Genomic DNA, 23,373 nt, shown 5'->3' on the forward strand with positions numbered 1-23,373 from the left:
CTCTGCAGGGAGCGCTCCCCAGCCAAGCACCACAGCCAGGAGCTGGTTCAAAGGTTTTCCTAGAAGCACTTACATAGTAGTGACCACCCAGAGCTCTGGACATCTGCCCTGGAGCTTAATCAAAGCATCCCCATATGGGCACTCCCCAAAGATCTAATGAAGCAAGTGTCAGGGTGATAAAACCCTCCAGCAGCCCTCCACTCTGGCCTTACCTTGCTGGTGACAGTGCAAATAGACAATCTCCTCCAGGCGAATAGTCATGGCATAGTCCCAGTACACGCTGGAACAGAGAAAGAGAGGAAGTTGTGAGCTTCAGGGACACAAGAGGCTCTGCTTCTGTTCACATCAGCTCAGATCCTGCCTCCAGCTATCCTGGCAACAGGGGAAGCTACAGAAAGGATGAGGTCCCAGCAGCAGTGCGACTGCCACGAAGCCAGCCTGAGTCAGTGACAACATCCCTCCAGAACCAGTAACTGTCCCTGCCACTGCAGCTCAATCAGGGCAGTCCAGTGCGACCTGCCCCGGGCTGTTTCTGTATCCTCACATCCTTCCCAGACACGGACGATGTGCCCGTGGATCCTGGCAATTGCAGGGAAGGATGTGGAGCCCTGCAGCGCTGAGCACTCTCCTCTGGGCACCCCGGAAAGGACTCCTGGCCCTGCTGCGGTGCTGGGAGAACCTGGTAGGAGCAGCCCCGGAGCCTCAAGGGAACATGCAGCGCAGTCCGAGCCTGGGCTGCTGCTCTGCTGAGCTCCTGGGAGGGGGAAATAAAACCTCGCAATTTGTGGGGTTTTTTAAAGTTGAAAATAGATTTGGTCCCAGTTGCTTCTGTTCGAGAACTGCACTCCCTCAGCACAGGCACCTCCAGGTGCAAAACTGAGCAAATCTAGAAAACGCTGGGAGAGCTGCTGGTCACCAGGCAGGGCAGAGGGCCAGAGAGACGCCAGGAGGAAGCCAGGGAAGGGGATCTCGCCAGAAGACATATGGCCTCACACAGGGTTTCATTTCTGTGGAGAGCCTAGCAAGAGCACTGCTCTGTGAGGGTGTCAGCATTTAATAATACCCTACTTCTTTGCAACAAAGCAAATTTCCAGATTCTGAGCAGCATTATCTGCCACTTCACAAAAACAGCGCTTAAAATAAAGGCGTTATAAAAAGGCTCATGAAGACAGTTAAGGACGGGAAGGGGTGCGTAAGAGTCACTCCTTGTAGATTCATACTTACTTTGTCATCTGACTCCTCTCTTCCTTGGTCACGTCTTGACACTGGGAAGTTTTAGAGCTTAGGCTGATGCCCAAGTCAAGAACTCAGAAAAGTAGTGTAGAGATGAAAATAGCATTTTAGGGGGAGGGTACCAGGCATAACGGAATAGCCCAGTGGCCAAGAAGAAAGGGGAGATAAGAAGAACACAGGTAAACAAAACCCAAAAAACTACAATTGAGAATAAACAAAACTGAGAACAAGTCTTGCTGAAGACGACCTTTACCCTAGGTCAAAGAATCAGTGTCCAGCTTTCCTGGAGCGTTTGCTAGTGGAAAGGGATTTTGTTTGCTTTGTTTCGTTTCTCAGGCAAATTGGGACCTGGCATGATTCTGTAGTTTGTTAAAAGGATTGCAGCTATCAAGAGAAATGCCAGCAGTCCGTAAGGCAATCCCAGGCAAAAGGGCATGGCAATACACCCTGCCAAGCAAACTAAGCAGACTTCAGGCCCCCTGGAGGAATAAGCTCCAGGGACTCCGTTAAATCCCAGGGACGTCGAATACCTGCACATAGGATCAGCTGCAGACTGCGCCAAAACAGCACTACAAAATGGCATGCACTCTGTTACTGAGGTGTGACTATGTGGGAACTGCTCACATTCCCTCTCTCTGCAGATTCTCTTCCCCTGTTTATGAGCTCCTCAGTTTCCCAGGTTAAAATAACCACGATAAACCCGAAAGCACCATGTAGTGTGTAGAGAGGGCATTCTCCTGAGAAAATCCCTGAGGGCAATAAACGAAACCACTTTGCATCTTTCAGAACAAGCACCCCCCAGTTCCCTTGCCGAACGCTTCCCAGCAGAGACGAGCAATAGCACAGCATCTCACACTATCTCTCGCAGCCCACCTCTCCCACCACCTCAGGCCTCCTTCCCCATCCCTTCCCCTGTTACAGAACCAAGGATGATTGTTTTGCTCTGCAGTCAGTGGGAAAACTCACTGATGGCCTTGGACACCAGATCCAAACTCTGAACCCGGGGAACATTTGCCTCCCCTCTGCCCCACGCTAGGGCACACTCGGAGCCAGTCACCTCTTCTCATAGTCCAGATCCCCCACAGAGCCGTTCATCAGCTGGTTGGGAGTCCACTTCAGCGCCATGATGTCGGCAGTCTGGTGCAGGGACAGATATCCCGGGATTGCCTCCATGTCATCTCGCTTGAGAAGAGAAACGCAGGGAGAGAGTGAGCTGGTGAGAGCAGGCTGGAAGACACCAGAAGCATGAAGCACCTCCTCAGGCTACCAGAGGCTGAGCCATGCCCTGGAGCACAGCCCTGGGCCGTTACACAGCCCTGCCTGCTGCCCCTGAGCCCATCCGCTCACCAACAGTAAGAAACCCACAGCGGCCCTGCAAAACCTCCCAGCAGAGACAACAGGACACCTCACCAACTTGGAAAAGGGCCGAGAGCAGCTGCCCAGCTGAGGCAAACTTTTAACAGCTCCACCTAAGCAGCGTGCACTTCATTTAATTGACTACAGTAAGCAGAAAGGGACAGGAGGAGGGTTCTGTGGCCTCTGGTCAAGAGTGGGCAGGGAGAGGAGCCTGCTTCTACTCAGACAGAAGCAGAGCTCTTCCGTTCCACTGGGAGGATCCATATCACCAGGACCTCAAACGCAGTCCAGTCACTGCCTTCCCAGATTAGAAGTGAGCCTGTGCTTTTCTCCATCAAAGAGCGACTTGGGACAGAATTACCTCGCGGAGAGCAGAGCAGTATTGTAAAGCCCAGATGCCCCAGCAGGTACTTACCGGCTGCACCAGGACGTTGTTCTTGCCATAGAGGAGTGTGGCTCGGGAATTCTGGTGCAGTGACTCCACGTAGTCCCTGGCAGACAGCGATGGGCGGTCATCCATACTGCCACTCGAATGCCTTTTCTGAATCTGGAAGAGATCCACCTACAAACATGAGGTCAGCACAGACGCCTCTTGCTTTCAAAAAGCTTCTCCTGAAAGCTCATTCCCTCCTCACTTATAAACTTAAGAAAGTCACTACTAGAAATCTTTCCCTTTGTGTCCTCTAAGAGGATTCCTGGCTCTGGCCAAGCTCGATTCTGTACTTAGAGAAGCCCCAGGAGTGTGCTTTGTTTGCAATAAACAGAGCAGACTTCAGCTGCCTTTGCTTTTCGTTCATACATTTCGTTCCCAAAGGGCAGAGACGCCATGATGCAGTGCCACGTTGGTCCAGCACGCCTGCAGCCTCCACGGCCCATGTTCCCAGCACTTCTGGCTTGAAGACTTCAAGTAACTGCACTTTTCTACCTTTTCTCATCAGAGGGCTTCACAGCCCTTTTCAAACAGACGGAGCCTCAAACCCTGGCGAGTGCTGCCTGTGCACCCCAGGAGGAGCGCTGCGAGGGGCTGTCCCTCCCAGTCTGGCCGTCCCCCCACTCACGCAGAGCGCCGGGCGCTTGGTGGGCGAATCCTGGCGACAGTGCGAGCTGTGGATCCGGTGCCTCTGAACCAGCTCGTCAGCTGAGGGGTCTGTCCAGAAGTGGTCAGCAGTCTTCATCTTCGTGTACTCCAGCGCACAGGGCCCCACTGCACATAGAAGAAAAATCGCAAACGTAAGGAAGTCATCGGTGTTGTTCTGATGACTGTGGTCATTTCTCAGATCCCTGGAGTCCAGCATCTCAGAGCAGGGGTGGTGGGACAGCAGGCGACAAGCACCAGGCTTAGCACACATTGCTGCTGCATTGTATAACAGGAGTGAAGAATTCAGAGGGGTCAGCCGGCCCTGGCAGCGAGCAATAACCCACTGCCTGACTGGTCACGTGCATGCCGAGCCCTGCGCTGCAGCACCGCGTTGCTTCCCAGGCCCCGGCCTCAGCCCTGGTTTATGCCCATCAGTATTACTGAAGCCTGTGCAAGAAAAGGAAACCCCAAGCTCAGCCTTGCAGCTCTCCATCTCTATTCACTGCTCAGCAGCTGGGCATCACGTGGTCTTTATAAGCACTCTGCAGGGCTACCTGTCCAGGGCTATTAAGTTTTCTGAAGTTCTTACTAGAAAACAATTGCATCTCACATCCCAGATCACAGAACTGGGAACACAGATTTGGAAAGCAAGCTATCAAAGTAGGGTAAGAGGAAAGTGTTACCCAATAAAGATGCAAGAATTGGCCCATCCACAGGATCCATCAGGAGAGCTTCTTTCTCATAGTACTTACTAGAAGAAATAGAGAGCAGAATGCTGTAGCATTTCAACCCCCTGCAACTGCAAAAATGATAGAGACAGTGGGTTTAAATCACTGTCATGCCCTTCCTGCTCTTTCTGTATGACTGCTTGATGGTGAGAGGGCAAGAAGCCCTTAATAGGCTATTTCTGCTAGCCGTGAAATTCCTGGGGAATAGATGCCCTCCTGCAGCACACTGCAACCATCACCATCTCCTAACAAAACATCCTCGGGACTGGAGGTGACACCTCCCCAGGACAGGACACCTCAGCATGCAGTTTCCAGAAGATAAGGATGATGCGGTCCCCAACAACTCACGGAATCACAGAATCATATAGGTTGGAAAAGACCTTTAAGATCATCGAGTCCAAACCATAAACTCAGCTGTCAGCAGAGCAAGCATGGCCTGTCTTTATTTTAGGGAGTGTACAGCGGCCACCAGCAGCAGGGCATCAGTCAGAGACCCCGTGCTGGGCCCTGAGCAACACAACTGGCCTGTCCCATCCAGGGACTTCTCTGGCCCACTTGGACACGGCTCAGCCAGCAACACCTCCAGGACCATCAGAAAGGGCAGATACTGGTAGTGAGTTGGAAGGGGGGCCAGTGCCAGCACTCACCTGCTATTTTCTACCAAGTAATGCACGATTTTATCCAAGACCTTTTCAAAAAGGGCTGTGCGGATCCAGAGGTGCTTGATGGCTTGAGGAGACAGGTTGGGCAGCTTCGGCATCTTGCGCACATTCTCCGGGATGCCCTGGACTTGATTTCGTCTTTAGAGGTACAAGGCAAAAGACAACATCATCACTGGCTCATCACTGAGCGCTGCAGGAGCCCAGGGCACTCTCAGCACCTTGTGGGGCACGAGGCCAGGGTTTCAGTGGTGCTGACTGTGGTGGCTGGGGGATGCCCAGGGAACTGCATGGGGACAGGGCTCTGGAGACTGCTCCCTTCATCTATTCCACCCCTACTCCAGAAGGCCCACATCTGCATTTGAAAACTGACTTCAGTAAATCGGTTTCCCACTGTAAAGGCACCCTAGAACAAGCCTCTGCCTCAGCAGAGTCCTTCAACCCACACACCTTTTCCACTGGTGCCTGAGGACAGCAGTTCACAAGCAAAGCAGCTTATCTTAGGACAGCATAAAGATTCCTGCCCCCGGGTAGCTACACCATCCATCTCCCTGGTTCCTGTCCAAGGATGAGTAAGCCACTCTCAAACAGAAGTTGAATGACTGCAGGTTCAAGCCCTGCACATCGAGGCAGACCAAATTTGGTTCCAGTTGGCTTAGTGCACTGGTCCATAAACTGTGACAGTTCAGGAGCAAACATGCTTAGCTGTCCCTGAAGCATGAGACAAGGGGCAGAGGAAGTAAGAACTTGTCCATCCTAGCTTAAACCACAACCGCAACTCACAGTCTCCTAGAAAAGCAACCACTTCAGTCAAGATATCAAAAGCCCACGACAGGACTCTGCTTCACTGAAAGAGCAATTCCTCCTGCAGAGGCTCAAGCTGGACATTGCAATCCACAGCCATACCCAAACTACACACCCACACCGAAATGTGAGCCACCTGTGGGATAACAGCAATGCTGGTGCCTTACGCATTCTCAATGAGCTGCTCCAGGTCTTGCACCTTCTTGCAAAGCTCCTCTGCCAGAGGAAAGCTCTTGCCGACCTTCATAAACAGAGCTGCTATCTTGTTGCTGCGCAGGAATCCTGCCGCCCTCCGCTTCAAGCCGTACAAGACACAGGCTTCCACAGCAGCTGCAACAAAGCAAAGTCGTTACTGAAGCAGCAGAACTCGGAGCTCACGTCACAACAGGCAGTCTCCTGCTGCATCCATGACCTTACTCCACCGCAGAAATGTTTCCCAAGAGGAAACCAGTGCCATGTTCTACTCCTGCCTAAGCAAACAGCAGATCAGGGAACCCAGATGTCTTTTGACCCAAAGCAGCAGACAGTGGTACGGCTTTTCTGCCTGCAGAGTCATTAGTTCTGCTGACTACACAAAGGTACAATTTCAGTTTTGCAATACAGAAAAATTGAAGTTGGTGACATCTATTAGAAGTTCGGTGAATATGAACAAAAGGGCTAGCTTGATGGAAGTAAACATGAACTGTGGGTGTGCAAAAATGTACGTACTTCAATGGAGAGTTAACTTGTGCCTGTTAAAGTAGATCCAGGGTCTTCCCGAAATCACCTGAGAGTGACTAGTCAGGCAGACTAACTTGTCTTGGACTCACCTATCTGACCAACCAACAGCCTAAAGAGACCTTACTAGACTGGTGATGAAATGGGAACGTGCAGCTTTTGGACCTCAGAGGTGTACGGTACCTCTGTGCCACCAACAGCAAGCAGTCTGTGCTGACGTGCCAAGCTAGCAGCCTGGATTAGGATTTCTCAGAGTGCTGCGTTCATTCATAAAACAGAGCAGGAGAAAGGACTTGGACCGCTGTGCTTGCAGCCCTTTGTTCCGAAAACACCAGGATCTGGCTCCACTACACGATATCCTGAATGCAAACAAATCGATGCTAACGCTGGGAAATCTCAGCATGCAGGGAGGTTGCATCCTGCTTCCAAGGTTTGTGCCGGCACGATCGCTGTTACCAGAGCAGTGATTTTCCCAGCAGAGGAGCGACCAGCTCACGGTGTGGCAGTAGTCTCACGATCAGGAGCTGCCAAGAGCCCGGTCGTACAGAGTCACTCAGGTTAAGCCTGTGGGAGTAAACAGTTTATCTGTGGTTTAACAGCTTGAAGCGAAGTGTGGCTGTACACTGCACAGTGATGCATCTGGCTATGCTCCCCTGGCTAAAGGGGTCTGAAACCATTTCAGGTGACCAGTTTGTCTATGGAGCCAGCAGCCCCAGCCAAGCCTGGGACAGAGAGCAGGCTTTTGCAGTGTCACTGGGGAGGGCACTGCCAACGGTGCACCAGACTCGGGGTCTCTCTGCAAGCTCAGCGCACGAGTCCCTCTCCTTTCTCTCCAGTGTGTTCATCAGTCCAGCCGCCATCATTAATCAATGGGCTAGATGGAAGGACGGGACGTAAAACTTCTCAAACAATATATTTTAAGGCGGAGAACATCCCCACCTGGCCTTCAGGAAAATGTCCTCATGAGACATGCAACAACTACCAAGCAAGTGCACTGCATCTTCTCCAGGGAGGATAATCCCTTTGCTATGCAGACAAACAGGCTGATGTTCTCCTTGCAGGTTTCTTGCAGATTATAGAGAAACTGAACACTGAAGTTTCCCTTCAGCCCAGTTTGAGGGAGGGGAACAGGAGATTTTGGCCCTGGCCCCCTGCACTGGGAGGGTCCAAGCGAGAAGGAGAAAGCTTGGGAGTGGGAGACAGCCACACTGAGAATTTCTAAAGCAGCAGAGCAAATGGGGCAGTTTTTTCACAAAAAATCTCAGTGTTCACACAAACATTTAAAAAAAAACCCCTAAAGGCAATAGAGAACCTAGGGATAAACCACAGGCAACACCAGCAGCTCAGTCTGGCTTTGGAGACCCTCCCAGCTTGGTGGTGACTCGGTTGGCTCTTTGCAGCTGGTACTCGGCAGTAAAGTCCCCGCGCAAGGCTTCACTTAACTCCCCGCACTGCGCTCTGCCGAAAGGCAGTGTCAGGCACTCACCGAACCACAGCGAGTGCCCAGAGAGCACCGGCCGCCTGCCCTCTCCTGCCAGGCTCCCCGCCCGGGCACGCAGCGAGTGAGGAGCCCGGGGAGCCGGCTCTGCTGACGATGGGAGACGGCGATGACTCCACAGAAAGACGCGCACACGTACAGGCTCCACTGGCAATGTGTTTGCCGGAGTCCCCTGGGAGGGCTCAGGATGGATGTCTAGTGTCAAACAGACTTATTAAACAGGCTGATCAAAGCACTGGAAAATTACACGGACCCACAGTTCTGCAGGCTATTGATCTGGGTCTGACAACAAGCTTTCTGGTGCACCGGCACCCCTCCTTCCCCAGGAACCCGATGCTGCGGAGCCAGCCGCGCTGAGCCTTCCCTGCAGCGGCCCAGCAGATGCTGATTCGCCTCTCCTTTGGAAAGGCATTTTTTCCTACAGCTGAACAACTCTATGGAGACATTTTAAAAGACATTTCATGCAGACCCATCAACATCAGCTCCCTGGGCTGAGAGATGCTCTCATTATCTCTGCCCTGCTTAGTGCCATGCCTGAGTTCACCGCTGAGCGGGCAGGGTGGGCGGGCAGCATCTGAGGTGCTGCGAGACACATCCTGTGCTAACAGCAGAAAAGCAACACATTTGGGCCAGCCAAGTCCTGCTCACCCCAAACCAGCCATTCAGAGCCACTAGATGGATAACTAGGTTTTAAATAAAGCCCTGCACAAACCTCCTGAAGCCCAGACATACTACTAATAGCACGGCCCATGCACAGATGGGTCTTCCTACCTATCCCAGAGGACTATTTGCAGCTGCAAAATAAGACCAGACTGCTTCGTGGCTTTGGGACCAAATGCAAGACGACCCACCCCTCCCTCACACACACTCAAATCACCCCACCCCACATCCCTTCATTCATTTGTTCTATGTTCCAAGTGTGAAATACAAGTGACAGACACAAACAACCCTACCTGCCTGAGACTGCACCCAGTCATACCCATTTTAGAGTGCCCAGCCATAGAGCAGGCATCTCCTGAAAGCTCAGGCAGGTCTCTGCTGCTAACCTCAGCAGGGTGGAATAGCAGTCATCAACCCCAGCAAAGTGGGGTCAGGAGCCAGCTGGAAGTGGAACTGCAAGCAAAAAAGCCACAAGTAACCCACAACTTTGGTTTTGGAGTGTAAGGTTATGTCGACATACAGCTGAACAAGCAAATCACAGCAGCACCTTCAAAACCTGGGGAGAAGTTCTCCCTCTCCACCGAGACTGAACAGAGGGTGAGGTCTCTGTGGGACCGCACTGCCAACATCAGAGCTCTACCAATGGAGCTGGACATCAGCCCCAGTGTCTACTGCCAGCACTGGGCAGGGCACCATCACCCCCTCCTCCAATTTGTATTTTTTGGGATTTCCCTGTTCTCGAGCAGCCATCTCCAGCTCTTCGGAGGTGGCCTCAGCCTCCACAGCAGGCACCAGCCTGGCCGGGCTCCAATGCTCACCTGGTGCAGCTCAGCGCCGGAGCTGCCGGACACGGTGCAAGAGCAGCGCTGGATTTGTGGCATCCCCAGCTCTGCCAAGCCATCAGTTGTCAAATCAATTATGCTGTCAATCAGCAACTTATCCAGGCCCAGTTTTCTGGCAGCTGCACATGGTAACAAGAGGTCAGCCAGGCAATGAGTCCAAAAAGCCCCTCTGTGCCTCACACCCAACCTCACATGCCAGAGAGAAGAGTCATGCAGGCAAGCCTGGGGCAGGCAGATGAGATCTCCCTGCCACTGCTTCCCACCAAAATGCCTTAGCAAACCAGGCACCCTCTGCCTCCGCCAGCCCCCAGAGTGCCATACGGTAACAAGGCAGCCCACCCTGGCAAGCACAGGGGCTTGCCGAGGGGCCGCCGTGGCTTCTAGCACCATGGGGGACCAGCAGCCAGGGCTACCTCCCTGCACAGCTGCCCTGCAGCCCTCCCAAGAGACAACCTCTGTTGGGCACCAGACGCTCAATGTGCCGTCAGTCCCACTCCCAATTTCCAGCACATGAGCGAGAGCACTCACGCTCACGCAGGAGAGCGGCAGATCGCTGTGCTCACGTCACGGCCAGTGCATCACACCTCCCCGCCAGCTAGAGAGCAGCACAAGGGAGAAAACCCGGGCTGCTGAAAAGCCTCCCAGCACGCTCCAGCAAGATAGAGCAGTCATCAGCATCTGTCCTCAATGCTGTAGCCCGAACCTCTCCAAAGCACCACTTCTGCTGGCAAAACTACACACGAATGTGCAGTCTCCACAGGAAGAACTCTCCCTGTGCTCTCCCAAGGGCTCAGAAACTTAAGCACATAAACTAATTGCACTGGGTCCATGCTAAATCCAGGGGTAACAGTAGTTTCTTTTTTAACTTTATGATTTTTTGAGCCCAGTTCATAACTTACTGTCACCACTGCCAACAGACACTGTGAAGAGAAAGACTCCCCATCCCTACAGCAGAGACGAATGGTGCAGTGGCTCTGTGCAGCTACACCCAGGCAAGGTGGGAGTTTTATTTCTCGGCAAAAGACTAAAGATATTTGAGATCCCGAGAGTGCTCTGGCCTGGCACGATTCAAACCACTCAGGGGTTGAGCATGAAGGCAGTCTCAGCACTGATGTGGACAACAAACCCCTCAGCTCACGCAGGCCCCCAGCCCTGCTGCTGGCTCTGCATCAGCCTCCCAGGGCAGCGTGAACATGACAGGTGCCAGCTCGCGTTTGTCTGCTTCAAACCCTTCCCTCGCAGGCAAAACAGGGCAGCTGCCCTTTCCTGCCAGACCACTGGCTTCATCAGAAGGGGTTTGCGGTACACTGGCTACGCAGAGGATGAGGAGGGCTCTGTGAGGAAGGTGGCTCCCCCCAGAGAAAAGGGCAGCTCTGCCTAGCCAGAGCCAGGCTTGCAGCACGCTCTGCTTGTCAGGGAAAGAGGTTATTCATAAGCTCAGCTGGCTCACACGGAGAGCCACAGCATCGAGGAAGGTGCACGCACCATTCAAATGAGAGAGCAACAGCAGACAGACCAGAAGGTGTAGACACCAGAAGCCAGTGGAAGTACAGAAGCATCATTAAGAAGCCAGAAGGAACCAAGGAGCCCTTCGTGCCTGGATGCCTCAGCTCCATGTCACAGGAGGCTATAAATAATTCCAGGCTGCAAAGCCTCGTGCTGCACAGAAAAGCAGAGAATGAGTCACACCTTGAAGTCTGTTCTGCTCTTTCGATGCCATTCGGTCGACAGCATACAAAGGCACACAGGCCTGAAACAAGCACCTGCATGTCTTTTATGCGAGGGCCCAGGAGAAAAGAAGGCAGCCTCTTTGCTCTCCAAAGCAGAAAAGGAGACCTCACAGCTCCCTTCTCTTTCTTTTTTGTGCCTACGTCTGTGGATGCTACAGTCTTATTCAGTGGCGACAGTGCTGCACAAGCCTTCTCGGAGCAACTTCTTCAAAAGCTAGTTGTCATCACTTCTGTCATTTTCTTCCCAGCCTCCAAATTAGCGAGCTGCCCTTCAGCTATTTGTAAATTGAGGAGCGCCGCTCCCCCTCCACACGCTGCCTGCAGCATTTGCTCAGCAGCAGCCACATGGCCCCAGCCTGGGCGTGCTGGAAGCGCAGCTGACTGTAACTCAGCAAACATCTCTGCCGAGAGTGACAGGCACAGCAAGCAGAGCAGGCTCCAAACGGGCGCAGGCTGCCAGCCCCTTACCTGGAAGCTAGGGCTCATCGTGTCGGAGTAGAGCACCAGAGCTTCCCTGCCAACTTCAGTCCCAGGGCTGAGCCACAGGACGACAAGGGAGTTTCTTGCTTTGCCCTTTAAAGAAACTTGCTCGGCCAAGGACCCTGCGAGGTCTACATCCCCATCTCAAATCCCTGGCAGCAGCGATGCTGAGCAGACACCCCGCAGCAGCGGAGTCCGGCTGCACTTGCCCAGGCTCCTCGGTTTGCAGGAGCAATGCTTCCTCTTGCAGCTACGCTGGGCTTTGAGCAGGGACCGCAGGGATGGCTAGCTGTCACCTGGGGAGGAGATGTGGCAGCAAACAGCAAGCCACAGATAAAATGGCCAGTAGCTTTCCCTGCAACTGGTAGCCGTCTCTCCCAAGGGCCTTTCAGCCATACCATTTGCAGGGGACAGCCTGCCTCCCTCCCCTAACAATCCTTCTTTGCAGAAAGCAGGGAAGGTTTGTCAGCAGCTCTGTGCCCTGCAGAAAGGAACACAGGTTGCTTCTGCCAGAGGCCTCACTGCCTATCGGACATCTAAGGTGCTTTGCAGAGCCTGGGAAGGCTCCTGGTCTCAGGGGTTCACCATTGCATGGCAGCAAGGGACAAGGAAGTGCCCCAGATCTGCTCCAGGAGCACCCAGGCATGTCGCAGTGCCCAGGCTCTGCCCAGCGGTGCCCCCAGAGATTCCCCACAGGCCTCCAGGACCGCGACGAGAAGGAAGGCCGTGGCTGTTAGGAAGGCTCAGGCCAAGGGAGCCCACAACATCACCTCCACTACATGGCAGAGCTGGGCCCAGACTCCAGCTCTGCAGCTGCCGGCACCGCAGCCTGCCAGCTCAGCCATCACCCTGCATGGTGCCATAGACGCTACCGAGGCAGCCGGGAGCAGGGAGACCCAGCAGACAACATGGGCACCCAGGGCTGTGAAATTGGTGAGTGTGGGCAGAGAGGGAGCACAGCTTCTTCCAGTAGAGCTACTATGATGCCTCCTCTGTCTGTCTTCTCAGTAGAAATACGTGAAACGGAGAGGGCAGCAGGCAAGCACCTCACCCTGCTAAATGGCAGGGGAGGCACAGCTTCCTCGGCAGCAGTGTATGGCCAGTGAGCGTGAGAGATCAGTCTGAGCTAGGAGAAAGGGCAGCACCCACCTTGCAGATGGGACCTCTACCCATGCCGGGGCACAGGCACACACACCGCACTCCCCAAAAGCCCCTTCCAAGCAGGGACAGATACTGCGCTCCAGGGCAAGACATCCTGCCCTGGGAGTAAGCGGGCAGAGGGAACTCTAACCGCTTCCATCACAAGTCCAGTGTAGGAACTTTGTCTGGCAAAATTCAGGTAGCATCCCAAAGAGAGCAATTCCACAGACTTTGCTGGACAGAGCCTCATCTCACACATGCAAGGGGGAAGCAAACAGGGTAAGGCAGCACAATCTCTAGCCCTCAGCAAGCCACCTTCAGCAAACTACCTCCATCATCTGACCAGTGCTGACAGTGACCAACAGCAACAGCTTTTGCATCCACGCTGCCCCGAGAGCAGCACCTGGAGGGAGAACCATCGTGTCTGGCAGGAGTCTGGCAAAACAGCCCACTGCGATGCTGACTGCTGCTCTGTTACGTGTAACACTGCCAAGGGAAGGGGCTGTAAACAGATTCAAAAACAAAGGCACCTGGGAAAACCACCGTGGTGCAAGCCTACTGCCAACTTGGAGGATGGCTGGGGACCTACTCTTCTTCCATAGCGGTCACTGGTATCTCCCAAAACCAGTGTCCGTCTCTCAGAAAGCTGCTAGTGAGGAGACGGAGGCAGATGGAGGGCACCAGGCACCTTGCCAAAGCACGCTCTTCAGCTCTGGCTGAGTGGGTAAACACTTGACACTGACAGGGCTGCCGGGGCACAAAAACCACAGCTCACATGTCTGATAAATGCTGTCCCCTTGTTTCCTTGAAGTCCCCCATCTGGCTCCAGCTCCATCCCACCTGCACCCCCAAGGGGCTGAGAAATTTTCTTATCCATGCAGCGCCTAGCACAAAGGGCCTGGTGCACGCCCAGGGCTCCTGGGCTACAACCACCTCACTCATCTGATAGCCCAAAGTGCTTGCCCTGCTATCAACAGACTAATTGCCAAGCTGGTGAAGAGGGCTTTAAACTAAAGTTGCCAGGGGAGAGGAACCTCAATCCATCCCACTCCTACCAGTTTGATGCCGGTGCCAGCAATAGATGCCCAGAGCCTGGAAAGGATCACAGGTCATCAGGAGGACCTGAAGAGCAGCACAAAGGAATTCCAGCCTCTCCAGCCAGTAAGTTGGGGGGGCCCAACTTAAATGTCTCTATACAAATGCACGTAGCATGGGGAATAAACAAGAGGAGTTAGAGACATGCGCACACCTGCAGGGCTATGATCTTATTGGCATCACGGAGACCCACCATTGGTGAGATGGCTCCTATGACCGGAGTGTTGGAATGGAAGGATACAGGCTCTTCAGGAAGGACAGGCAGGGGAGACGAGGAGGGGGTATCACCCTCTATGTCAATGACCAGCTGGAGTGCATGGAGCTCTGCCTGGGGATGGATGAGGAGCCGACCAAGAGCTCAAAGGGAGGGCAGGGACAGGTGACATTATAGTGGAGGCCACCAGACCAGGAAGACCGAGCGGATGAGGCCCTCTATAGACAGACAGGAGCAGCCTCACGTTCACAAGCCTTGGTCGTCATGGGGGACTTCAACCGTGCTGATATCTGTTGGAGGGACAACACAGCAGGGCATTGTCTGCAATACGTGCCAGGGGGACTCTGGGCAAGGAGAGGAGTATTTGTATCTCAAAGGTAGTGTGGAGCAGGAGAGAGCAGCCTTATTCCTGGTGGAACGTGTCACGAGTTTGAGGCCAGGTCTCAGCACCCTGCTCGGTGCAGAGCTCAGCAGGCCAATGCATCCCAGAGCTGGAGCGTGCCCCAGGAAACACGCGTACCACAGCCCCAGCACCGGGCAGGGAAAGCCCAACGTGAAGAGGGTGCTCCAGCCCCCAGTTCATGTCAACATCCCGCCACCAGAGACTCACCACAGAAGGAGATGATGTGGCTGCTGTCCTCATGCACGAACTTCCTCGTCACCGCCTCTTCCATGATCTGCTTCACCTGTTGAACAGAGGCCCAGTTAAGAGAAAATGTTGAATTTCAGCCACAAACCAGAGTGAGGAGACCTGCGGTGGAGTAGGCACGAGATGCTCTGCTTGCTTTGTGTCTGTAAGGAAACCTCCTCTACTCTCCAACTTCTCTAATCGCCTCTAACAGCACAAGAGGTCTCACGGAGTATCACTGCATCTTTGCTTGCTGAGCATCACCAGCTATTTCAAAAAGTCAGGTAATAAAAAAGGGATGTTTTGTTTTTGAGAAACTTCAAAGGAGGAAAACTATGAGCAGAGAACTAACTGCAGGAATCAAGCATCATTTAGATAAAAGACATCTTAATAAAGGTAACCGAATCTCATATTCAATACTTTTACAGTATTATATTCTTCCATTTTATGGGGATTTGACAAATTTCATTTGACATAACTGTCCCAAATGACTGTACCTACCTGTCAATGCCAAAGTCGATGATCACCTGGTACCAAATGTGACCAGGAATGCTATTTGCATAGCAATGCAATCAGCGCTGCCCTCCGACTGACTGAGTCTGTACTGCTCATGACATGTTACTGGCACTCATCTCAGTGCAACTAATCAAAAGGAAGCTGTCGTGTAGGTTACACATCAGGGCCACGATTAGGGGAAGAAAATAAATAGGAACCCACATAAATTAGGAGCATAATTTTTGCAGACACAAGATGGGAGGTCAGACCTGCCAGGTAAGCAGGCTGCAGAGGACAGACTCTAGTCTTGGAGAAGCTCCCAGGACTGCCTGGCTACTCCCCAGCAGTAGCTCAGAGGAGCCTGAGGATTCAAGCACTATCAGAGCAAGAAATCCAAGTACCCCTAGCACTGCTGCCCTTCCACTAGTACCTGTCCCTGCCAGCACTGACACTGCCCAGCTCTCCCTCGCCCTCTGAGAGCATCCCTTTTGTAGAATACAGACCCCCCAGACCTGTTTCGGAGACACAGCAAGGTCACCCTGTAGGTCCCAATGAACTCGTTGCGCATTAAAGCTGTCTGTTACACATCACCTCAGAGCCAGGTACAACTGCTGCTACGAGACCGGTTCTCCGTGGCTCAGCCTTAGCAGCTCAAACAGAACAGGATTATCCTGCAGGGCTTGCCCTCACCCTTCCAATGCAAAGCACTTCCCACGGTGCCTGCAGCCTCAACAGACGTACCTGAGCCAGCTCTCAGCTCTCCAGCCCACTCTCCCATGCAGCCCATGTTGTTTCCTTGGTATTTTGGAGCTAGAAAACTGGGCTAGACAGAGCTTTGTTCCAACCCTACACAGCAACTGCAGGTTACAAATTTGAGTCACTATGAAAGCAGAGGATTTTTTAAGTGCCTTGACTTCCTATTTCTGATGATCAGCTTCTGACGCAGGTTGCCAGCAAGCTGTCCCCACCTTGCCGAATGTCTCCCGTTGGAAGCATGTTGTCCTCCCTCTGTGTGTCCCACTGCTCCTGGCAGCTACCTTGCTGCTGTGCTGAACTCAGTTATTCTCTACAAGGAGGACATTAAAGGGGACACCAAAACACATGCTGCTGCTAAAGAGTAATGGTTCTGGGCACCTCAAGCAACCTTGCACTCTCAACAGAAATTACTTCTCCTGGTGCCCACATACTGGGGGAATACTGCTCAGGGTGCTCTGCCTTTCAGGGTGGGATTCTGCATGAAATGCTCTTAAAGCTGGATGATGTGGGGGAATACGGTCCTGCGATCAGGGCCAAAGCACTGCCAGGGGAACGCAGAGCAGCTCTGAGAGCTGCCCCAGTTCTCGAGCAACATCATCCCATTTGCCCCCACACCTCTGTAGGACACAGGAGCTGCACACTCTGTGGGATGTGGAGTTTAGTGCTCAGAGAGGTTTGAGCTTTGCTCAGAAAGCACTGGAGAAGAAGGTGTTATTAATGAAGGTGGCAGCCCCAGACCGATGGCCCCATGAACCGCCCCAGCTCTGCCAGCCGCCGTTCTCCATCCAGACTGCTTCCTCGACACCGTGCCCACCACAGCCTTGCTGGCTAAGCCCTGCCAGCTCATACCAGCAGACCACGGGATCTGTCCCCCCATCACCCCACAGCCCTGGTGTCAACACTGCAGCCTTTCCAGGCAGACCCCAGCTGTCCTGCTCCCAAGGTGCCGTGCCTTTTACAGCCAGCCTGTCCTGCCCTGCCCGGAGCAGCAGTGACTTCCATCCTCAGCTGTCACCCTCTCCAATCCTGCTGAAATCAGCAAAAGTCCAGCTGAATGTTTGGTCCTTAAATGTTCAGTTCCTAACCATTTTTCCTTTTAAATACAGAGCTGCCAGCATGCCCAGATCTCATCTTCTAGTGCCTCTATAACATCTTGCTTTTCACTCTTTGCTTTCAGAAAATGCAGGGGAAAGGGTTCACAGTGCAGAGATGCGGGCGTAAGAGAGGCTCTGCTTATCAAGATGTTCTCTCTGAAGGCACGGGAAGGAGGAAAAAACAGCAGGTCAGGACTTGGCCAAGCAAACCTTGCATGTATGAGAAACCTTTAATGGCATCATTTGGGGAATTCAACTCCTTTGCAAGATATAATCAAGGTCAGTTATGCACAGCTGACAGCTCAATAAAGGAAATCCTTTTACTAATATGGATTAAGAAAAAAGTCATATCTAAAGCCAAAAGCATCTGCCTGCATGTCAAAGCAACCAGGTCAGCTCCCTGTGCCGCTCTGCTCGACGTGCTGGGTGACTAAGAGAGCCTGCTGGTGAAGCCGGGGGGAGCAGGACTTGCACAGTGATTTCACCTGTATCCCGGCAGCTCAGATGAGCTGACAGTGAGTCAGGAACTCACAGCAGGGAATGTCACCGAGATGTGGACCTCAGGACTGGAGGTGGCTCAGAGCACTGGGAAATTCCCCTGGGCACGGCACAACTCCTGCAGTTCCTACGTCCCGACTCTGCGCTCGGAGCAGCGACTCCAGCCGCAGGAACACCCCAGGCATGGAGGGCTCCGCTTCCAGAGACCCGCAGAAAAGCTCTACCTCAGGGCTTTATTGTGGCAAATGGCCAAAAACTGCAGCTGTCCCTTATCAGGGCACCTTCCGGCAAGGCGAGGCCAGGTGAGGTTAGCAAGCCCTTCACTTCATTACATCCGACGTACAGTTTTGCCCCTTGTACCATTGCCATGTGCTGAGCACCACAAAGGGGGCAGCTGCAATCCTCACTCAGGCTTCACGGCTCCAGCAGTGGTTTATTTTAAACTTCATCAACAGAAGGAACCCTGTGAAACAGAAATGGAGACAGAGCAAGTCCCAGCGGCAGGAAAGGAGTCCTTCTCTTTGGTTCGCTGCATTATAGCAAGACATATCCCTTGACCTTGGCTGCAGTGGTGGATTACAGATGGGAAGCAGCGCACACCTCTTGTCCACCAGCAGCCAGTGCCCAGGTGTGCACCAAGACAGAGTTCCTCCTTCTCCTCCATCTGACATTACAAGTGTCTAACAGAGACATGCCAATCCCTCCTTTAGAAACCCTGATCGGCCTAAGAACCATCACCGATCACCCCTTCGTTGCAGCCCTGGCAGAGGCCCAGCGATGCATGCCTTGGGGCCCTCAGGGATTCTCCAAAATTAGGCTCTTCCTGCAGGCTGAGCTGCCTTCATCCAGATAGCACACAGTCCTCCCCTGGCTGGGCTAAGCTTCCTCTGTCAGCGGGTCACGGGCACTTCTCCCTCACATATCCAACTAACCTACTAGGAAACGATGAATGCACAGATATAAAATGTACCCTCATGGCCACAGTGGTCTTCTCGCGGTCCCAGGCTTTGTTCCTGCCTCCCTGCTCCTCCCAGCAGTTGAAGGGATACAGAATCACAGAATTGTATAGGTTGGAAAAGACCTTTAAGGTCATCAAGTTCAACCGTAAACCTAACACTATCAAGACCACCACTACACCATGTCCCTAAGCACCTCATCCAAACGTCTTTTAAATACTTCCAGGGATGGCGACTCAACCACTTCCCTGGGCAGCCTGTTCCAGTGCTTGACAACCCTTTTGGTGAAATAATACCCAGTCTAAATTCCTAATATCCAGTCTAAACCTCCCCTGGCACAACTTGAGGCCATTTCATCTTGTCCTATCACTTGTTACTTGGGAGAAGAGACCAACCCCCCAGGAGAGCAATAAGAGTTGTAGAGAGCGATAAGGTCTCCCCTCAGCCTCCTTTTCTCCAGGCTGAACAACCCCAGCTCCCTCAGCCGCTCCCCATCAGCCTTGTGCTCCAGACCCTTCCCCAGCTCCGTTGCCCTTCTCTGGACACGCTCCAGCCCCTCAATGTCTCTCTGTAGTGAGGGGCTCAACACTGAACACAGCATTCGAGCTGCGGCCTCACCAGTGCTGGGTACAGGGGGATGATCACTGCCCCAGTCCTGCTGGCCACACTATTTCTGATACAAGCCAGGATGCCATTGGCTTTCTTGGCCACCTGGGCACACAGCTGGCTCATGTTCAGCCGGCTGTCAACTAACACCCCCAGGTCCTTCTCTGCCGGGCAGCTTTCCAGCCACTCTTCCCCAAGCCTGTGGCATTGCATGGGGTTGCTGTGGCCCAAGTGCAGGACCCAGCACTGAGCCTTGTTGAACCTCGTACAATTGGCCCCAGCCCATCGACCCAGCCTGTCCAGGTCCCTCTGCAGAGCCTTCCTACCCTCCAGCAGATCAACACTCCCGCACAACTTTTCATAGCCCCACAAGCAAGATACAATTGCTCATGGGGCCATGCTGCTAACCATGGCAGATATTGCTTAAAAAAAAAAAAAAAAGTGGGGATTTTTAAACTCCAGTCAGGTCATCGGTTGTCAGGATCTGAAATTTTTTCTGCAACATTGTGATCAGGAACCACCAGGGAACTCAGCCTCTCTGTGAATCACCCAAAAGTGTAAACTGAGAATCCATATTTGAAACCCCCTAAAATACACTTGGGAATCAATGCACGCAGTTTGTTACCAGCTTCTGATTAAAATTAGGAGCATATTCAAATTAAAGCAGTACGTTCAAATACTTGTCAGCCACCTTTCGCGCAAGCCATCTTCTCGCTGCTCTGACGCAACGCCCGCAGTCACACCCACCGCAGGACTGCCTCCTGTGGGGCCGGGACCATCTGCTTATTCAGTGCCCGTGGAGCAACCAGCCCAGCGGGACTCCAGCTCTGACCGGGCATCTTGGTGCCAACACAGCACAAACAACCTGCACCCTCAAGGCACACAAAAAAACCCTTCCAAGATATGCAGTTTAGTGGAAAATTACTCATTAAAAGAAAAAAAAAAAAAACCCCACACCACACTGTATTGACCGAGGTTATCACACTAAACAAAATAAATCAAAGATATCTAAAGAAATAGAAGTGGAAAGGGCATTGCAACAAGGGCACTCACCTGACATGAAGGGCTAGAGCAGAATGGGAGTAGCTATGCAACAAATACAAAGCCCCAACAGGTAGGGGCCAGGCAGACAGATACGATCTTGTAACAGAAAACAAGTGTTATACTGAGAAAGTTTTCAGACAGCACAATCTTACATTTGCCTGCAAATGGACACAGCTGGCATCTGTAGGACAGCTCCAACCCAGAGAACCCCAAAACTCCTGACAGGTCTCCTACGCTGTTGTCTGCAGATCCCAAAGGACTCTCCCACCCGGACCCGAGCCCCTCCGCAGCCGGCTGGGATCACAAACGCCACAGCAGCAGCAGCCATCTGCCACGGTGTTCCGAATCCTCCCCTGAAAGCAAAGCGGGTTTGTGACACCACGGGGATGGAGAACGCCAGCTAACCCACGTTTGGCTCACTCCATAGAGAAGACTTGAACAGCCTCTAACTATGCTGCATTCCAGCATTTTAATGCTAATTCTCATATTGTAGCCAGAACAATCTCAACAAATGAAGCTGCCCACTCTTTATCTAAAGCCAGTCTAAGGAAAATGAGATGTTTGCTCTTCTTTTATTAGAAAGGAAATTAAAACGGCAACTGATAATTTAGCTGTAGGTAAACTCAAGAGGAATATTATAAAGTACTCCACAACAATAAAAACACTCCTCCTGGCTCCAGCTGTGAGCACAGGACAAGTCACCCCCTGCTCTGGGGGGGTCACGGGGACACCCCACAACAAGGCGTCCACACAAACTCAACAGCATTAACTGCAGTTCCAAAAATACGACAGAAGACAGGCTGGTCTCGACATTACCATCTGAATCACTGACTCATGAACAAGTGAGCGAGTCCTTCTTTGCTTCACATGCATGTCTGAATTACAAGTGAAACATTTTTTTTCCTCCTTGTCCCATCTCCAAAGCCAGATCCAAGAGCCACAGGCCTTGAGAAGAGAGTGCCTGGGTTATGGCATTCATCAGGGCCATGAGGAATCCCGGTGCACCCACTTCAGACCAGGGATTTGAGCTTGCACCCCCATACCTCCAGTGAGGCTCCTGATCCCAGAGGTCTCAGCCTCTCCTTTGGTTCCCCTTGGCCTGGCCAGCTCCATCGCAGCTGAAACATTGCTATTAAAATTTTGTTTGACAAACTGCTTTCTCCCCTCCCCCTTCAAAAATAAATGAAAACAAAACCTTACCTATCCAACAGCCCCCAGACCCCAATGAGGGATGCAGGCTTAGATCTCTCTGCTACAAAATTCCCAGGGTTACGCTTCACCTCAACGTGCAATTTTCCCGTAACAGAGCTTCATAACCGTACCCAGTCCCAGCTGACATTTACATTGGGGGAGCAAGCCAAATATTACAGCAGTTACAATAACCACCAAGGTGCAGAGATCAGGAGCAAACCAATAACTCTGGGTTTAATTAGCCTAAGGCAATATTGTCTTACAACTCTGTTTTACCTGGCTGGATTTTTCCAGGCAAGTCACCATACAACCTGTACTCTAGATTATTCAGTGATGTTTACAGTCACAATTTTCCCTGCCATGCTTCTTGCAAAGCCTTTTGCTAGTTATCAAGGCATTTGTACTGAAGTACAGCATCTCCCATATATTTGGCCATGCTCCTAACTCTGTGGAACTGTTTATAGCAAGCCAGATGCAAACAGAGTCCCCAGCTTGATCCTCTTCCCAGTCCCGTTTCAAGGTGAAGCTCGGTCACTTTGCCAAAAGGGCAGCAGAACAGCGAGCTCTGTGCAATACGGCTGTGGTGACGCTCCCAGGCATGGGCCTGTTTGCTAGACCCAGCCTCACGGGTCCCAGAGACAGGACCCTGCAAGATGGCCTCTGGTATGGAGACACGCAGGTAACTGAGCAGCGAGGCTGACAGCCGGGTGCTGAGACTCTTTTGTCCCCCTCCAAAGGGGCAAAGCAGCCAGACGCTGAAGCGTGTAAGTCCAGGGCAATGGGAAAGCAGAACCAGGTCTGATTTCAGCCCCTGTGGTGGGACTTCCCACAAGTAGTCACTTCATATAAATAAAAGCTACAATAAAATAAACACCTCCAGTGATTGAGTTGGTCTTTGCAGCAGTATGTTTTTAGAAACTGCTATCGATCTGGTATGGTCAGAAACAGCAAGACCTTCTGCTGAATGTTGATGTAACCCACATCCTGAAAACAAGATTTACAGTAAAAAATATAGTGTCAATTAAGATGTCTTCTGCTACCTCTGAACATCCACCTCTGCATGGGATGTCAAGGATTTGGGTGAGATGAGATGATGCAACACCAGAGCCAGGCAGCTGCACTGCCTGCATCCTCTCAGGCTCCACCTTGCCCAGGAGGGCAACCAAGCACTGACTATTATGGTGCCAGACAAAACCAGCCTGCTCACCAGCAGCACTGCAATAGCTCTGAAAAACCCTGGCAGATACAGGAGGAGCCTTGGAAACCCCTCCTCCTTCCCATCTCTTTTTAACAGACTGCAGAAGAGGACTCCCATCCCAAGTAAATACACAGGGAATCAGAAAGAGCATCCCAATAAGCATCCAGCACAAACAAGCACTGCCTTCAGGATCTACAACTGCTGCTTGTCGTTCAAGTCTCCTCACAATCTCAGTGCGTGTCCTTTCCATGAACTTGTTTAATCTCCTCTTCTATATGTTAAAAAAAACCCAAAATTAAACAAACAAAAAAACCAACAAAAACACCCCCACACTGATAGCGGCTTTAGACTTGGTTTGCTTTTGCATGTTTGCTTTTCGAATTCTTTTATGAGCTGGTGTTTTCTCATTCTTATTGCAGTCTTTAAGTGCTGCTTGGCTTATGTATTTGGAAGTTAATTCTAGCACTTAAAAATCCCATTTTACATGTTAGTTTTGGTGCAACAAGTCCACGTGGGCACTCCTTGATGTAATCGGAGCATTTCTTTAATTGCTTCTCCAAATCAAGCTCTCTTTCCAGGAATAAGCTCTGGTTAAGCTCCACAGGAAACAGTTTCCCATACACTGTGCAAGACTTGCCCATGTAGCACTACAGTATTATCACTTCTCAGGTAT

General features: G+C 52.1%; 1 protein-coding gene across 12 annotated transcripts in view; it reads right to left on the bottom strand.

The window, feature by feature from the left end:
* The window catches only part of SGSM1 (small G protein signaling modulator 1), a 50,384-nt gene that overhangs the window by 20,698 nt on the left and 6,313 nt on the right, over positions 1 to 23,373 (bottom strand). For 6 of the 12 annotated variants that reach the window (XR_012777702.1, XR_012777701.1, XR_012777703.1 and 3 more), the window contains 9 exons: positions 14,845 to 14,920; positions 6,026 to 6,188; positions 5,043 to 5,195; positions 4,351 to 4,418; positions 3,648 to 3,793; positions 3,005 to 3,151; positions 2,291 to 2,415; positions 1,225 to 1,287; positions 213 to 280 (listed from right to left, as the gene is read on the bottom strand). Coding sequence is in view for 9 of the 12 variants with exons in the window: in XM_075515810.1 (XP_075371925.1) it covers positions 213 to 280; positions 1,225 to 1,287; positions 2,291 to 2,415; positions 3,005 to 3,151; positions 3,648 to 3,793; positions 4,351 to 4,418; positions 5,043 to 5,195; positions 6,026 to 6,188; positions 14,845 to 14,920 (1,009 nt within the window). In the remaining 3 variants the exon portion in view is untranslated. Of the gene's footprint in view, positions 1 to 212; positions 281 to 1,224; positions 1,288 to 2,290; positions 2,416 to 3,004; positions 3,152 to 3,647; positions 3,794 to 4,350; positions 4,419 to 5,042; positions 5,196 to 6,025; positions 6,189 to 14,844; positions 14,921 to 23,373 lie in introns of those variants that run through there. The other 6 variants (XM_075515813.1, XM_075515812.1, XM_075515817.1 and 3 more) reach the window with 4 other exon arrangements.

The sequence above is a fragment of the Mycteria americana genome, chromosome 13, assembly GCF_035582795.1.
Source record: "Mycteria americana isolate JAX WOST 10 ecotype Jacksonville Zoo and Gardens chromosome 13, USCA_MyAme_1.0, whole genome shotgun sequence".
NCBI classification, from domain to species: domain Eukaryota; kingdom Metazoa; phylum Chordata; class Aves; order Ciconiiformes; family Ciconiidae; genus Mycteria; species Mycteria americana.